This window comes from Orcinus orca, chromosome 12 (genome assembly GCF_937001465.1).
Source record: "Orcinus orca chromosome 12, mOrcOrc1.1, whole genome shotgun sequence".
Taxonomy (NCBI): Eukaryota; Metazoa; Chordata; class Mammalia; order Artiodactyla; family Delphinidae; genus Orcinus; species Orcinus orca.
In genome coordinates, this window is record NC_064570.1 from 42,886,091 (window position 1) to 42,904,845 (window position 18,755).

The 18,755-nt window shown below is 33.9% G+C and overlaps 1 protein-coding gene across 1 annotated transcript in view; it reads right to left on the reverse strand.

Annotated features, from left to right (window-relative positions):
* Nucleotides 1-18,755, reverse strand: part of RFX6 (regulatory factor X6) — a 55,868-nt gene that overhangs the window by 19,925 nt on the left and 17,188 nt on the right. Inside the window, exons 5-6 of the mRNA XM_004264686.3 lie at nucleotides 18,643-18,720; nucleotides 17,271-17,298 (exon numbers count right to left, since the gene is read on the reverse strand). Of these exons, the coding sequence (XP_004264734.1) occupies nucleotides 17,271-17,298; nucleotides 18,643-18,720 (106 nt within the window). The remainder of the gene's footprint in view (nucleotides 1-17,270; nucleotides 17,299-18,642; nucleotides 18,721-18,755) is intronic.

Below are 18,755 nucleotides of genomic sequence, written 5' to 3' on the forward strand. Positions count from 1 at the left end.
ATAATTTAGAAAAATGAAAAGAAATAAATCATTATCAATTGTTTGACTCCAAAATACAATTCTAACAAAATAGAACCTTACAAAATTTCATTCTTTTTCATCCTGCAAACCATGACAAGTTAGGAGATTTGGGTAACTGTTTATTAGATCAAATAACTGAATAAACTAGACATTTCAGCAGAATTACTGTTGCCAAATCATAAATAGTTTCACAGTCTGGATATTTTTCTTATACTTTGGATTTTAGTTTTAGACACTTGCCATTTTTCACAACTTTTAGAAATTTAATTTTAGTTCACAAGTTTACATTTGTTAGTGACATAAGTTTTGAAAGATCTATTTTTAGACTACTGAAATTATTTTAATATTAAAGGATCAGAAATTGCCAAATTTACTTATGGATTACCAAATCATTTATGGATTAAATAAATGAGATGATAATAAGTTAATTAATTTATCCAACCTCAGAGATAGTTAATGGTAAAATTGTAATTGGAGTCCCAAACTAGTACTCTGGATTTTCCCATCTCAATCTTCTTCCCCCTGCCAAATTCAGATATTTGTTCTTCTTTTGAATCCTCTGGGGAAAGCATACCTCTGGTAGTTTTCAGAAAATTAGAAAAAATGACAAATAAGTAACATATAATACTGCAGTGCTAATGTACCTACAAGAAACACACACAGAAAGAGAGAACGCATATTCATGACAGAACCAGAGCCTTAGCGAATCAGTCTCCCAGGTCACAACTGATTGTTCCTTCTCCACAAACAAAACTTTAACAAATTGGATTCTAGTAAAAAGTTTGGCAAAGAATAAAATTGTGACTATGGTAAAGGAAGTAAAGTGTTCCTGGCAAGGACCAAATTTCATTCTTTCTCATAGTTTTCCTACATTTGCTTCTCGAGTTTTTGTGTTTCTTTGTGTGTCTTTGTCATACTGAAGATGTTTACTAGACAAAAGCTTTATTACTTACATAGGTAGATTGGGTCCCTACCCTGTCTTATCATTCCCAACATTTGTAGACTCTTACGGAATTATCATGATAAATCAGAAAGAAGTTGGGGGGACTTTTGGGTCCTTAAACACCAATTTCTTATTGACTGATTTGATATATACTTTCACACAAATTTTATACTAAAAGTGCAGTAGAATTTCATTACTTTCAGGTTAGGTTTTAGTTTTTGCCTTGTTAATCTTTATTTTCAAGTATGGATAGAAAAGGATTATTCTGATTAAATAATTTTAAAGAAATTAATAAAGAACTACTACATAAATATCATAAACTGAGATAATAGCATGGTTGATACAAATTAAATCAGTCTTAATTCAAGATATGCTTCAAAGATTTTTAATTGCTTTGGGTTGTCATTTATGAGCATCAATTATCATTGTACTGACAAAGAATGGTACTGTCAATGAATAGGGAAAAATAATAAAATGCAAGAAAATAAAGAATTTAATCTGGAAGGAAGTGATATGGCAAAATATGAAAATAACATTTGATAAACATTAAAAAAATGCACCTAAATTCTAACTTTAGGAAAGTTTACACCTTTTTCTTATACCTTTTCTCTTGGGTGGAATATCATGTTTAATTTAGCATAATTTGGTGAGATTGGAAAAGAGAGACAAAGAAATAGAAACCAAAAATGACAATACATAATGTACATGGTGTATTAAAGTTAGGAATATGAGAATAGTCTCATTTCCATGAAACAAATATAATTAGTAATCAAAAATCTTTCTACAAAGGAAAAAACTGGCCCAGGAGATTTAACAGATGAATTTTCTCAAACATTCAGGAAACAAATCATTTCAAACAGAAAAGATTTTTTCCATACAGTGAAAAAGAAGAACCACTTCCCAATTCATTTAAAAACTTTTATGCCAGAATTGGACAAGGACAGAAAAGGAAAGAAAAATTATAGGCCAATCTTGCTTAATATCATACTTGAAACAGTACCAGACAAAATATTAGCAAACCAAATCCAGCAATCTATAAGAGTGATCATAGCCACCTTAGGTTTAAATTGATCACATTAACAGAAAAAAAATGAGAATTATATATATTACATAACCATCTCAATGGATGCAGAAAAAGCATTTGTTTAAAATCCATCTACCATTCACTACTTTTTCTCCCTCTCCCCCCTCTCTCTTTCTCTCTCCCCTCCTCCATGCTAGAAACAGAGGAAAACTCTTTAATCATTCAATAAATATTTATTAAAAACCCACAGCAAATATCATCCTCAATGGTAAAATACTATAAACATTCTCTTAAAAAACACGAATAAGATAAAGTTCCCTACTGTCCTATCTTTTATTCAACATTGTATGAGTTATAGCCTGAGCAGTAAGACCAGAGAAAGTGATGAAAGATTAAATATTGAAAAGAAAGAAACAAAACTAGCATTATTTGCAACTGACTTGGTTAATTACATTGAAAACTAAAGCAAACTGCACAAAAATTGTTACAGTTAACAAGAGAGATTTTCAGCAACGTTGCTGAATACAAAATCAATGAAAAAGTCAACTGAATTTCTAAAATCAAGAAAAAATTTTAAGAACATACAATGAAAAGATACTGTATAAAATAATAACAAATATTAAAATAAAGTTGAAATATCAGTAAAGGGATAGAAAATCTAAAAAGAAATTCTAGAGCTGAAAAGTACAATAACTTAAATTAAAAATTTATCAGAGGGATTCAAAGGTATATTTGAGTAGGCAGAAGAAAGAATCAGAGAATTTAAAAAAAAAGGATAATGGAAATTATTGAATCTGAGAAACAGAAAGAAAAAAATGTAAGAAAAGTAAACCGAATCTAAGGGACCCATGGGAGATTAACAAGCAGACCAACATACACATTGTGGGAATCCCAGAGGAAAAGGAGGGGGAGCAGAGAGATTATTTGAAAAAATAATGGCTCAAAACATCCCAAGTTTGATGAAAAACATGAATATAAACATCCAAGAAGCTTAATAAGGTCCAGTTAGGATGAACTCAAAAAGATGTACAGCAAGACACATTATAATCAAATTTTCAAAAGACAAAGACAAAGAGAGAATCTTGAAAGAAGCAAAAGAAGTAACTCATCACCTACAAGGGATACTCAATAAGATTATCAGTGGATTTCTCAGCAGAAACTTTGAATTCCAGAATGACATATTCCAACTGCTACGAGAAATAAATTGTCAACCAAAAATCCTATACTTGACAAAACTGTTTTTCAGAAGTGAAGGAGGAATCAAGACATTTGCAGATAAATAAAAGCTGAGTGAGTTTGTTACTACTAGACTTGTTCTACAGGAAATGCTGAAGGGAGTCCTATGGGTTAAAATGAAAGGACACTAGACAGTAGCTTGAAGTCGTACAAAAAAATAAAGATCTCAGTAAAGGAAAATACATGGGCAATTATAAAACTAGTATTATTGTAACAACAGTTGTAAGTCTACTTTCTGTTTTCTACATTATTTAAGAAACATTTTTTAAAAACAATTATTAGTATAAAAGCTAATATTATTGTAACTTTGGTTTGTAACTCCACATTTTGTTTTCTACAAAATTTAAAGACTAATGCATTATTTTAAAAAACTATTATTGTATAGTTTTGGACACACAATTTGTAAAGATCTAATTTTGTGACATCAGTAACTGAAAGAGAGACAGAGCTGTAAAGGAGCAGAGTCTTGTATATTATTGAAGTTAAGCTGGTATAAATTCAAATTACAGTGTTATAATTTAGGATGTTAAATGTAATCCCCATGGTAACCAATAAGAAAATAGTTATATAAGGTACAGCAAAGCAAATGAGAAGGGAATTAAAATGGCTCACTACAAAAAATCAACTAAACAAAAAAGAACAGTAATGCAGGAAATGAGGAGTAAAACTGCTCTAAGGCATATAGAAAACAAATAGCAAAATGACAGAAGGAAGTCACTCCCTATCAGTAACTACTTTAAATGTAAATGGATTAAATTCTCCAATCAATCAAAAAAAAAGTCATTGGCAGATAGATTTAAAAAAAAATTATCCAGTTTTGTGCTGTTTACAAGAGACTCACTTTAGATCCAAAGACACAAATAGGTTGAAAGTGAAACATTGGCAAAAGCTATTCCATGCAAATGAAACCAAAAGAAAACGGGGTGGTGAGGGGCTACTCTAATATCATATAAAATAGACTTTAAGTCCCAAAATATTATAGAAGATAAAGAAGGACATTATATACTAACAAAAGTTTCAATAAATCAAGAAGATAAAATAATTATAAATATTTACACACCTATTACAGACCATCAAAATATATGAAGGAAAAAAATGACAGTATTAAAGGGAGAGATAGTTCTACAATAACAGTTGGAGATGTTGATACCCCACCCTCAGTTATGCACAGAACAACAAGACTGAAGATAAGTAAGGAAATAGAGGACTTGAGCAGCACAATAAACCAACTAGATCTATAGACATAAGCAGAACACTCTATTGAACAACAGAATACACATTTTTCACAAGTGAACATATAACATCTTCCAGGAGACACCATGTATATTGGCCATAAATTAAATTTCAATAAATTTTAAAAGATAGAGATCATACAAGGTATCTTCTCTGATCACAGTGGGATGACAGAAGGAAAACTGGAAAAATTAACAAATTTGACAAAATTAAACATACTCTTAAACAACCAATAGATCAAAGGAAAAATCATAAAGGCAATTAAAAAATATTTAGAGATGAATGAAAATGGAAACATGACACAAGAAAACTTACAGGATGCAGCAAAAGTAGTACTAAGGGAAAAAATAAGAAAGATGTCAAATCAACAACTTACATTTACAACTTAAGTAATTTGAAAAAGAACACACTAAACCCAAATGGGTAGAGAGAAGGAAATAATAAAATTTGAGCAGAGATAGATGAAATAGTAGAAAAACAATAAAGAACATCAATGAAACCAAAAGTTTGTTCTTCAAAGAGATTGAAATTGACAAACCCATAGGCAGACTGACTTTAAAAAAGAAGAGAGAAGACTCAAATGACTAAGACAAAAAATAAAAGATAACCGTGTCTACTGAAATAAAAGGATTTTAAAAGAGTACTATGAAGAATTGTACATCAACAAATTGGATAACTTAGATGAAGTCGATATATTCATAGATACACAAATCCTACCAAGACTGAATCACAAAGAAACAGAATATCTGAATCAGTCTACAACTAGTAAGGAAATTGAATCAGTAATCAAAAATCTCCTGAAAAAAGAATGGATCTGGACCTGATGGCCTCACTGGTGAATTGTACCGAACATATAAAGAAGAAATAACACCAATATTTCTTACAGTTTTCCAAAAAATTGAAGAGGAAGGAACACTTCTTAATTCATTCTATGAGGGCAGCATTACCATGATACCAAAGTCAGACAAAGACACTTCAAGAAAAGGAAACTACAGACCAAAATATCTCATGAACATTGACACAAAAATCCTCAGCAAAATACTAGCAAACCGAATTCAGCAGGGTATTAAAAGGATTATATAACATGACCAAGTGAGATTTACTCCTGTAATGTAGAGATGGTTCAGAACACAAAAATCAATCAATGTAATACACCACATCAACAGAATGAAGAAAAATTAAACACATGATTATCTCAATTGATGCATTTGACAAAGTTGGACACCCTTAAAAAAAAAGAGTTTGACACCCTTTCATAATAAAAACACTCAACAAACTAAGAATAGAAGGAAACTACCTCAACATATTAAAAACCCACAGCAAACATCCTACTCAATGGTGGAAGATTGAAAGCATTTCCTTTAAGACAAGGATAAGGCACAGCTGCTCATTTTCACCAATTCTATTCAACTAGAAGTTCTAGCCAGAAAAATTAGGTAAGAAAAAAACAAACATCCAAATTGGAAAGGAAGAAGTAAAATGATCTCTGTTTGTAGATGATATGATCTTGTATGTAGGAAACTTTAAAGATTACACACACACACATACACACACACACACAAACTGTGAGAACTGATAAATGAATTCAGCAAAGTAGCAGGATACAAAGTCAACACACAAAAATCAGTTGCATTTCTATAATATAACAATGAACAATCGTAAAAAGAAAGTAAGAAAACAATTCCATTTACAATAGCATCAAAAATAGATAAAAATTAACTTAACCAAGGAGGTGAAAGACTTGTACAATGAAAACTACAAAACATTGCTCAAAGAAATTAAAGAAAACATAAATGAAAAGACATCCTGTGTTCACAAATGGAAAAACTTATTGTTAAGATGCCAATACTACCCAAAGCAATCTATATAGACTCAATGCAAAATCCCAATGATGTTTTTTGCACAAATAGAAAAATCCATCCTAAAATTAATGTGGAATCTCAAGATACACCAAGGAGTAAAAACAATCTTGAAAAAGGACAAAGTTGGAGGAGTCACACTTCCTGATTTCAAAACTTACTATTGATACAAAGCTACAGCAATCAAAACTGTGGTGTTGACACAAAGACAGGCATATAGATCAATGGACTAGGATAGAGAGCTCAGAAATAAACCCTTGCAAAAAATGCTCGAAAGATTTTGACAAGGATGCCAAGAATATTCAATGGGGAAAGCACAGTCTTTTCAACAAATGGTGCTGGTAAAACTCAACATCCATGTATAAAAGAATAAAGACAGAGCTTTACCTAATACCACATACAAAAATTAACTCAAAATAGATCAACGACCCAGATATAAGACTTAATATGTGAAACTCAGAAACAAACAGGGCAAAATCTTCACAACATTGGACTTGGCAAAGATTTCTTGGATATGATACCAAAGGCACAGGCAATAAAAACAAAATGAGACAAATTGGACTTCTTAAAAATTACAAATGTTTGTGCGTCAAAGGACACTATCAGCAGAGTAAAAAGGCAATTTATGAAATGAGAAAAAAATTCACAAACTGAATATCTCAAAAGGGATTAATATTCAGAATATATAGAGAACTTGTAAAACTTAACAAAAAACCAACCAACCTGATTCAAAAATGAACAAAGGACTTGAATAGACATTTGTCCAAAGAAGATATCCCAGTAGTCAATAAGCACATGAAAGATGTTCAACATTACCAATCATTAGGGAAAATAAAATCAAAATCAAAATGAGATACCACTTCATCCCCATTAGGATGGCTAGTATTAAAAAAAAAACAAAAAACCAAAACCAGAACATAACAAGTGTTAGCAAGTAGGTAGAGAAACTGGAACCCTTGTACACTGTTGGTGGGAATGTAAAATGGTATAGTGCTGTGTAAAACAGTATGATGGTTCCTCAAAAAATAAAAAATATAATTACTATATGATGCAGTAATTCCTCTTCTGGGTGTATCTCCCAAAGAATTGAAAGCAGGGTCTCAAAGAAATATTTGTACACCCATGTTCATAGTAGCATTATTCACAACAGCTAAACCATGGAAGCAATCCAAATATCCACTGAGAGATGAATGGATAATCAAAATGTTGTATATACGTACAATAGAATATCATTCAGGCTTAAAAAAGAAGGAAATTCTGAAATATGCTACAACATGGATGAACCTTGAGGACATTATGCCAAGTGAAATACAAATACTGTATGATTACACATATGTGATGTACCTAGAGTAGTCATAATCATAGAGACAAAAAATAGAATGTTAGTTTCCAAGGGCCAGGGGAAAGGGAGATGGGGAGTTATTTTTTAATATGTATAGCCTTTCAGTTTTGCAAGAGTAAAAGTTCTGGAGATAGGTGGTGGTGATGGTTGCACAATAATATGAATGTACTTAATACCACTGAACTATATGTGTACTTAAAATGATTAAGATAGTAAATTTTATGTTAATTATATTTTGCCACAATAAAAACAATCAAAAAATCAATTACAGGTTGAAATAAATACTTGTGTTCAAAGAATAAATAGAAAAATATTTTTATGATCTAGATTATACACAGATTTTTTTAAAAGATACAAAAATGCTAATCATAAGGTTTAAAATGATCTTCATCAAAAGATACTATAGAATGTTGAGCCATGCCACCAACAGAGAGAAGTAATTCACAGCACATAACCTACAGGATATTAGTATCCAGAATATATAGTATTTGAACCAAAGTTTTAAATAGAAAAATTATGTGATCTGAACAAACGTTTCATAGAATAGAAGTGACCGATAAAAATCCCAAAGGATATTCAAGCTCATAATTTTGATGTAGTTATCAAAAACAATTTTCAAGTGAAAACCACAGATACCATTTTACACCTATTGGACTGGCAAAAACTCAAATGTCATTCAATGCCAAGTGTTCCTGAGAATACGGAGCAAAAGGAATGCTCACACACAGCTGGAGAGACATAAACTGATACAACCATTTTGGAAAACAACTTGATATTAACTAGTAAAGTTAAACATGAGTACGTATATCCTAAGACCCGAAATTCTACTCCTGCACATGTGCACCTGGACAACATTCCGAGTAATAATGTTTTTCAGGCAAAAAGGAAAAAATTCTCCCAAACTGGAATGAATAAATGTGCTGTGATATTTTCATACCATGGAATATTAGCAGTACAAAAAAGGTACTAGAACTACACCTATTAACATTGATGAATTACAAAACCTAATGTTGAACGAAACTAGAAAGTCATAGGGAAAAATGAATCCATTTTTATGTAGGCTAAATAATAAATAATATATTGGTGATAACAAACTGGGCAATAATAAATGATACATAATATTTACTATTTTAATCATTTTTAAATATATAGTTCAGTGGTACTAAGTACATTCATATTGTTGTGTAATCATCACGACAGTGTTTAATATTCATGATATACATTCATAAGTGATCAACTTTAAGGAAAGACAAAGGAGTAATTAACACCAAATTCTGGAGCGCAGTAATTTCTGGTAGGGAGGGGGAAGTGGGGTGAGGGCACACAGAGAACTTATCTCTTCAGCTATGAGGTAGGTCGTGAGTTTTCATCCTATGCTTATTTTAAAAACTCTGTGTGTGTGGGTATGCATGTGTTACAAATAATGCATTACCCAATAAAAATGTTAGAGTGCTATGGAAACACACTTAAGGAACAGAGTATATGTCTTTAATTCTTATTTAAAACTCTCATGTTGATAAATTATAGTTTTGTGCAACAGAAGCTAGCAACACGTGTGGAATATCAACAGGCGGCAAGAGTGCCTAAAGAAAAAATTCAGAAATTAAATTTGGATATGTTAACAAATGCGTACATGGTATAAATCAAATAATAATATTCTGTCTAGAACATGTAACACAAAAAGAAAGGAGAGATTGATAAGCTGGGAAAAATTAGAATATGATCATTTTAATTCCACTAGTAGATTTTCTATTTTAATTACACTAAAAGAGGGGCCAGATCTTAGACCAGCTATGGAGGTCTGGGTTTTGTTTTTTTTTTTCTCTCAACTGATGACTTCACTACTCTTGGTTGAACTATTAAGAATCTTATTTCCAAAAGAAAACAAGAAGGAACCTACAGAAAAGAAACATATGATTAGAAGACAAGAGGGTCTGATTTATGAGGAAAGATTAAAGGATTTAAGCTGCACAGTTTGGCTAAGTGATGACTAAAAGAGAGCATGATAACAGTCTACAAATATTTGAAAAGCATATACCAAGGAGGGAGGATTTGCTGTTTATCTTGGTACAAAGTTGTTAAACTGGCCATGAATGGTTGATGTTAAGGAGAAGGAAACTCAAGCTATCAGGGAAACTTCCTGGTTGAAATGTATGAAATCAAGGGACTTATTCCCTAGGAAATAATGGCAACTTCATTACTAGAGCTACTTAAAAGATTCACAGGAAAAGAAAGGCTTCCTTTGACCAGGACAAAGTATTAAAACTAGGTTTCATTTGTTTTTTTTTATTCCTGGGAATTAAAGTATTCTGAGACTTTCTCTAAGACATTTTTGAAATCTGAACCACTACATTTATGAATAAAAAATTTAAAACAATCAAAATTCATACCACTGACTGATAATTACTCTTAATTTCCTCCGCATGTTTTGTTTTGCTTTTGTTGCTGTTGATTTTGTTTGCTTTTATATTATGAACTATTTAAAACTTTAAAAAAGGTATAGGTAAAAAGTAGTAAATACTCATGCACTTACCATTCCAATTAATATATTAGACTTTTTTTTTTTTTTTTTTTTTTGCGGTATGCGAGCCTCTCAGTGCTGTGGCCTCTCCCGCCGCGGAGCCAGGCTCCGGACGCGCAGGCTCAGCTGCCATGGCCCACGGGCCCAGCCGCTCCGCGGCACTTGAGATCTTCCCAAACCGGGGCACGAATCCGTGTCCCCTGCATCGGCAGGCAGACTCTCAACCACTGTGCCACCAGGGAAGCCCCAATATATTAGACATTTGAAATATTAAAGCAACCTCTGTAGCCCTCCCTAATCTTATTCCCTTCCCTCCCCATAAGGAATAATTAATGTTCAGGATTTGGTTTATATCATTATTATTCAAACCTTTAAAAATTTACCTCATACGTAAATATTCTTAAATAACATATACTATTGCTTTAAAACTGGTACCATGCAGTATGTATCTTTCTACATTCAATGAGCTTTTTTCATACAACTTTAGGTATTTGAGATGAACCTAATTTGATTCTTATAGCTACAATTCACTCATTTCCAAAGCAGTACAGTATTTTCCTGTATTGAATATATAAAAATTTATTTTCCCACTATATCATAATAGACTTTCATTTTTTGGTATTCTGAAATTATAAACAGTACTGCAATGAACATCCTCATACATGCCTCCTTGTGCACGGTGTAAAGTTTTCTCTAGGAATGCAGTCATAACGTGCGTGAACTTTCAACTTTTCTAGATATTGCCCCTCCTACCATTCATGAGAGTCCCTCTGTTCCACATTCTTAACAATATTCAAAACGCATATTTTGATACTTTTTAATTGCTGTTATTCCAGTAATGGTAAAATAATTACTTTTAGGTTCTAATTTGCATTTCTCTGATTAAAAATTAGATATGTTTATTGGCAGGGATAGTATTCAAAATATTTATTGAATATATGTTATAGAACCTGGTCAGTCAGAATGGGCACCACGAGCACCAACACTATTTATCAACCATTCTTTTCCATCTTGTGTGAATTGCCTATTCATATACTTTGCTACATTTCTATTGGGTTATCTTTTTATTACTAAGTTGATCACATATTCTAAAACGGTGCCATCTGATAGAAATTTCTGTAATGATGAAAATGTTCTATTTTTTAAAATGTTCTATTATCTGCACTGTTCAAATACAGTATTTACTAGCCAGCACTTGAAATGTAAATAATGTGCAGAGAAACTCAATATTTTATTTTACGTAATTAACAGCCAAGTGTGGCTAGTGGCTACCATACTGCATAGCATAGTATTTATAGATATTAATCCTCTATCATCCAGTTTTATTTTACACATTTTACATATTTTTGAAGCCATATAAACATATATTTGTTTTTGCATCCTGTTTTTCTTCCTAATTAACATTTCTCCATGTCATTAAAAGAGCCCTTTAATAAATGATATAATATTCAGTCCCATAAAAGTCTTATAAATTATGTAATCGTTTTTTTTTGTAAAAAGATTTTATTTCTTTTTATTGCTGAATAATATTTCCTTGTATGGATATACCAGCTTTTGGTGGAGTTTTTTGTTTAACATCTTTATTGGAGTATAATTGCTTTACAATAGTGTGTTAGTTTCTGCTTTATAACAAAGTGAATCAGTTATACATATACATATATTCCCATATCTCTTCCCTCTTCCATCTCCCTCCCTCCCACCCTCCCCATCCCACCCCCCTAGGTGGTCACAAAGCACCGAGCTGATCTCCCTGTGCTATGCGGCTGCTTCCCACTAGCTATCAGTTTTTATGTAATCATTTTTATTATTAGTCATTTAGATTGAACACAGTTTTTCACTGTAGTCAATAACAATTTTGTCCATAATATTTTTTCTGCATTTTCTATTATTTCTTTATATGTGACCCATACAAAAGTGAAATTAGTGGGAGAAAGAGGATGAACACTTTAAAAGACTTGAACACAGATCTTGCAGTTATTTTCCAGAAAGTTTGTTCTGTCTTCACCAGCAGGGTATGAAAGAACTTATCTCACCATACTTTCACCAGCTTCATAGTAATTTCTTAATATTTGATAATTTTATTATTTAAAATTTTAATTTATTTGGTAGTTCATTTTTCATGCATTTATTGGCCTTTTCTTCCTTATGCGTATTGTCTATTCATATCTCTTTTTTTTACTATTTATTGAGGTCTTCATATTTTTTTAAATTGATAGGATTTCTTCATATAGTAAAGATATTATCCCATTGTCATATTTGCATGTGACAATGGAATAATATCTTCCTACTGTCTTTCTTCTGACTTCAGATTTTGTATATGATGCTTTGATTTAAAGGAGTTTTCAATTTCCATTTTGATTTTTTTCCTTTGAAATTTCTTAAATTGTTTTCATGGTAGAAATTCTTTCCCTGAGGCCCCCGCCCCCCAGAAATGAGGTAGATACATGTTTCCTTCTAATTATTATTTTTGTATTTAATAATTTATATGAACTTGATAAAGGTATGAGGTATAGAAATATTTTTCCAAAAAATATTTTTCTAACATTATGCCCTGAAGAATTTTATTTATTTAGTTGGTACTCTATCTTCCTTCATAAAGGACTTATGACAATTCACTGAAAAATATTTCTTCCTTCATTGGTTGTAATGTCTCCTTGATCACACACTAAATTATTACACACACTATGGCCCTTTTTCAGGTAACTAATTTCTGCTGTAGATTTGTTCTACCTACATTTGAGTCAGTATCATAGTGTCATAATATTTTGATATCTGCCAGACGAGTCCCTTTTGACTCTTCTTGTTTATACTTCTCTCAACTATTACTTCCTATATATCCTTCTAGATCAAATTAATTTCCAAAAAAACCTGCCCACTCAAAATTTTAATAGAGTATTAAATGTCTAAATCAATTTAAGGAAGAATTGACATATTTATAGTATCTAGCATTCCTATCCAGACATGTGGTACGTCCTTTCATTTAAAATTTTCTTTTATGCCTGTATTTTTTTTTCAGATAGGTAGTATGCTTCTCCTGTTTTGATTACTCCCAAATATCTTTCATTTCTGCTGGTTCCTGCCATTTACATTTTATAATGTTCTACCTTTCTTGTCTTCCACAGAGACTGTTCCCACCTCTCTCAATAGGGAATCTGTGAGAAAAGTAAGTTCTGTAGAAAAGGATTTTTTTTTTTTTTTCCCCGCGGTACGCGGGCCTCTCACTGCTGTGGCCCCTCCCGTCGCGGAGCACAGGCTCCGGACGCGCAGGCCCAGCTGCTCCGCGGCCTGCGGGATCCTCCCAGACCGGAGCACGAACCCGCGTCCCCTGCCCCGGCGGCGGACTCTCAACCACTGCGCCACCAGGAAAGCCCTAGAAAAGGATTTGAGTGACCATTTTCTCAGTTCTCCCAAGGATAGCACTTAGCTAGTACCATTCCAGATGCATACAACAGCCCATTCCCTACATACAATGGATGCCTTGGGGCATTAGGGCTACATTCTCTCTGGGAATCCTGAGAAGAGCTGGGACTTTTTTTAAGTTCTTCAAACTCCTACTACTCCTTACCAAGATTTCACTCACAGAAAATGACCTAACTGACTGCTGATACCTCAGAGAGAAATCCAAAACCACCAAACTATCTCAATTTCCTGCCACAAATCCACTTGCATCTGAACTAACCCATTTCTTTTTCCAGTTTTAATGGAGTAAGTGTTCCTTCTCTTCAGGGCCACTTTCTCCACTCGGAAGCTCTTCCCTGCCCACGCCTTCAGTAACCCTGTACTCTCAACTTTCCCCTCTCTTTCATATCTTTGGTCTCTACTCTTTACTGAATCTGTTTTACCAACATTAGAATCATAGTCTAATCTTCCTTCAAAACTAAATGTCAGGCTTCCCTGGTGGCGCAGTGGTTAAGAATCCGCCTGCCAATGCAGGAGACAGGGGTTCGAGCCCGGGTACGGGAAGATCCCGCATGCTGCGGGGCAACTAAGCCCGTGAGCCACAACTACTGAGCCTGCGCTCTAGAGCCCACGAGCCACAACTACTGAGCCTGCATTCTGCAACTACTGAAGCATGCGTGCCGCAACAAGAGAAGCCACTGCAATGAGAAGCCCGCGCACCGCAACGAAGACTAAACCCTGCTCGCCGCAATTAGAGAAAGCCCGCACACAGCAACAAAGACCCAATGCAGCCCAAAATAAATAAATTTATAAAAACAAAAACTAAAAAACTAAATGTCAAGCTCTCCTCCAACTATCACCCTTGACTTGACTAAATTTTCTATGTTCAATGCCACTGCCCATTCGTTTCACAAACCAAACCCCGGTTCTCCCCTGATAATGTTCTTGCTGCAGTCATTAATTATCTCCACTTAACTAATTTAATAGATCTTTTCCAGTTCTTATCTTGATGACCTTTTAGCACCATTTGATAGTAGCAACCATTCCCTCCTGTTGGAAGCACTCTTTTCTCTTGGCTTCTGTGCCACTGTATTCTCCTTCCTCGTACCTCTCTGGATTCTCTTCAGTTATCTTGCTGACCCTATTTTTCTTTCCCACTTTTCACAACACTTTTCTCGTAATGTCTTCTCTTCTTATTTATTTATTTTTTCCTAGACATTTTTATTCATTACCCTGACTTCAATCACCATCAAACCAAATCCCTAAATCCTCTTGTCCAGTCGCATATATCCACCTGCTCACTTCAAGTCTACACTGGATGTTTTACAAGCACATCAAATATGGCAAGTTCCAAACTGAACCCTTTATCTTTCTATTCTTTCTACCTGCTTCTCTTCCAGTGTTTCCTAGCTAAAAGCAGTCACTTCTCTCCATCCCTAGGGCTATTATCCTCATTCAGGTATTTTCTTATCCAGACTGTCCACACATCTCTAACATGATGCTCCTCTTGTTTGCTTGCCCGTATGCCAGTGTTTGATATCTGGCAACGTCAGAGACATTTTTGGCTTTCACAATGAGGGGGAGGGAAGGCTATTGGATTCTAGTGGATAGAAACCAGAGACACTGTGATGTTGCTAAATATCCTACAATGCACAGTACATCTCCCACTACACAGAATTATCTGGCCTAAAATGTCAGTGGTACCAAGGCTGAGAAACCCTAATCTATGCGGTTCCATCTGTCTGGACTCTTCTTCCCTCGGCCCCTACTCCTCCTCCAAACTCCTTCTTATTCTCAGTTCTTTCTTTAAATGTCACTTCCTGCAGGAAGTGTCCTTAACCACTCAAACCAGGTTAACTCTCAAGACACCCTTTATAATTAGTTATGATTATGTGCTCAAGATAGGTTTTTCTGCTACACTGTAAAGGATCAAATCTAACCATTCACTATTTTGCCCCCTCATACCTGTATCACCACATATTTATTGATTAACATTTCAACCATGGGTTAAAAAAATAGAACTTTATTGTGAATTTTTAAGAAAACAAATATATCTCAGCCTCAGTTTCCTTAGCTGTAAATTGGCAATATTATCACCCATTTTCCCCACCTCACCGTTCTTAACGTTCAAATGACCTGAAGGATATGAAGGTTTGCACTGACAGTCTCACACCCTGAGCAAACTGATGGCTGGTCACTCTAAGTACAAAATAGTTTTTTTAAAATTTCAACTTTGTTAAACAAATATTTTATCATAATTTTAAAAAAGTATTTAGAGTATTTTTGAGCCTTTAGAAAGCCCTTAACTGTGCTCATTTATATAATCATCACAATAATGATACTCTATTTTTGCTTCCGGTAGCTTTAGAAAAATAGGTTTTATAGCCTAAACAAAATATTTTAGTTTTACTTTATTAACAAAACCTACACATGAGTTTTGATTGTGCTCTTCTAAGGAGGAAGCAGTAGACTTGAGAGAGATTTTTCTTTTATTCGATAAAGTGAGGCTTGCCATCTGCATGCTGTACCAGCTAATGGACCGCTGGTACCACCAGTCTCTTCAAAGTGGCAGAAAGAACACCTGAGAGAAAATGACTTAAATTCCCTATTGACATAAACTTCAGTCAACTGAAGTGTATTTCTAAGTCAATATTTTTGCACTTTCACAACCGTTTATCTAATAAAGAGCTATTATTTCATTGATAAAAAGAGCAATCTGGAGGATTTTATTATGTAATTAGCCATTAACTGTATTAAAAGCACTGGTGGAAAGAAATTGGTCATTTCAGAGGGTTGGGGGCTTTATATTATTTCTTAATATGCCTGCATCATTTCACCAAACTAATGGAGTTACAATTTACGTCAGGTCCAAATTTACCACACAACACATTATCATGTGCCCTCAGTTCTGTGGCACCTCCTCTAATGATTAGTGAACTTGAGGATAATGAAGGCCTTATCATGTGCCTAATTAGCCATGCAGGCCCTAATGGTAGTTTAACTCATTTCGATAAAGTCAGTTTGCTGATCTGTTCTTTGGCTGGGAGTAAGAAGGAGGAGGGTAGTCTAGGCAGAAAGTGTGTGCTGTGCACGTGGTGGACCCTTTCTCCTTAGCTCCCACCCCTGCCATCCCCATCTCCACCCCCAGTGCAGAAGAGATCAGTAAACTGACTAATGCGCGCACACACACACACACACACACACACACACACACACACACACACACACTGAAACAATCAAGCATAACATTTGGGTTTCTTTTTTTTTTTTTTTTTTTAATTTATTTTTTTTTGGGGGGGTTTCTTGATAACTATCAAACGTTTTGTCTAGATAGGTATATGCCAAATATTAATTCTTTCCATATCCTCAGCTGTAGGCTTTCTGTTTATATTTAAATAACAATTTCTTGGATCAATAGTGGTCTTTTTTTAAATAATCTTTTCAGTATCTGATATTAGGTAAGGGTAATTGAAAAATTACCCCTCCTAGGGTACTTGCAGGTGGTTCAGTAGGTCCATGTAAAGAATCATTAGTTGCCCCAAATCTAACTTAGCTCTGTCTAAAGTCCTCAGCCATTCAAGGGACTCAATAAACAACATTTATTTCTATATTTGCCAATAAGGATGAATAACTCCTATTGTTAAACTTGTAATACATAACAGATGTAAAATAGAAATGAAACTAGTTCTTACCTCATTCTTCAGCTTGCTTCCAGAAAACCTTAAAAATCAGAACATTTTTCATTAGTTAAAAATACATATACAGTTATATCTATCAAGGAAATGCAGAGGACCTACAAAAGTAGTAACTTTATATCACGATCAGTGAAATAAATCTGGAGAAATTTGTTTGATTTTCAAAGGGACCCAAGCATCTTTCTCAACTTACTAACAAAATAAGTCTATTACGGGAAAGTTAAATAAAGGATACTTAGGGAAGTCAGGTAAGATCTGAGGCAATCAAAGCACACTTGATATTAAATATTTGTGCATTCTGGCCTGTATTTTCACTTCACAGTGAGTAGTGGTTAGTAAGCTGCCGTTATATTGTTTGTAATATCTGAGTTCATCTTTGTATGACTCGGGTGACTAAAATTATTTTTTTTTCCACAAGATACCTTACTTTTAAAACTAATTCATTCTTTTGAGAGCAGTTCTTGGGGAATCGTGCCATAAAGCAATCTCAGATGCAGATTTAATCATTTGGAGCTCCAGTATTTTAAAAAATAATAATTGCATATTATCACTAGTTTCATTAGATGTCCCCTTACTTGTTAATAACCTCTGCCTGATAGTTGATGACAGATTAGAGCAATATGTTCTTTTTTTTTTTTTTTTTTTTTTTTTTGCGGTACACGGGCCTCTCACTGTTGTGGCCTCTCCCGTTGCGGAGCACAGTCTCCGGACGCGCAGGCTCAGTGGCCATGGCTCACAGGCCCAGCCACTCCGCGGCATGTAGGATCTTCCTGGACCGGGGCACGAACCCGTGTCCCCTGCATCGGCAGGCGGACTCTCAACCACTGCGCCACCAGGGAAGCCCGGCTATAGGTTCTTTATATTCATTTGTGTTTTTTCTTTCACAGAGACTCAGTAGCTTAGGTCAGTAGCTTTATCTTACTAAGGTAAGCTGGTATATCAAAATATATGTGATTAGAGATGATTATAATAAACTTTTCATCTTTGTAAGTTACTGGCCAAGCACATAGATCCTTAAAACAGGTTATCTCTTAGAAAAAAAAATTAAATTTTCTGCCTTTATTTTGTTGAATCTAGCTTGAAAACAGATTCAGCCTTATAAGTAAATACTAATTTGAAAGCAATTCTGCTTCCCTGATTTCTCTTTTACATCTCTCTGGGATCCCTGGTTCACCATTAATTTCTTATTAATGATTGCAAAGTATATTAATTGCCCATTCATTGTAAATGTCCATACAAAGTTAAAATTAAGGTTTGATGCTTAAAGGAAAATATCTCAATAAGCAAAATTAGTAAGTCATTTTATTCAATAAATATTATACATATTTAAAGACATACAGAACTTATCTTGAAGATAGTCGAACTCTACCTTGTCAGGCCTTTTCCAGAATAAACGGAGTGGTAATATGCACTGCTCTCTTTTATGCCAATCCCATAATAATGATACCTAGAGCAAGAACAGGAACCAGCTCTGCATTAATG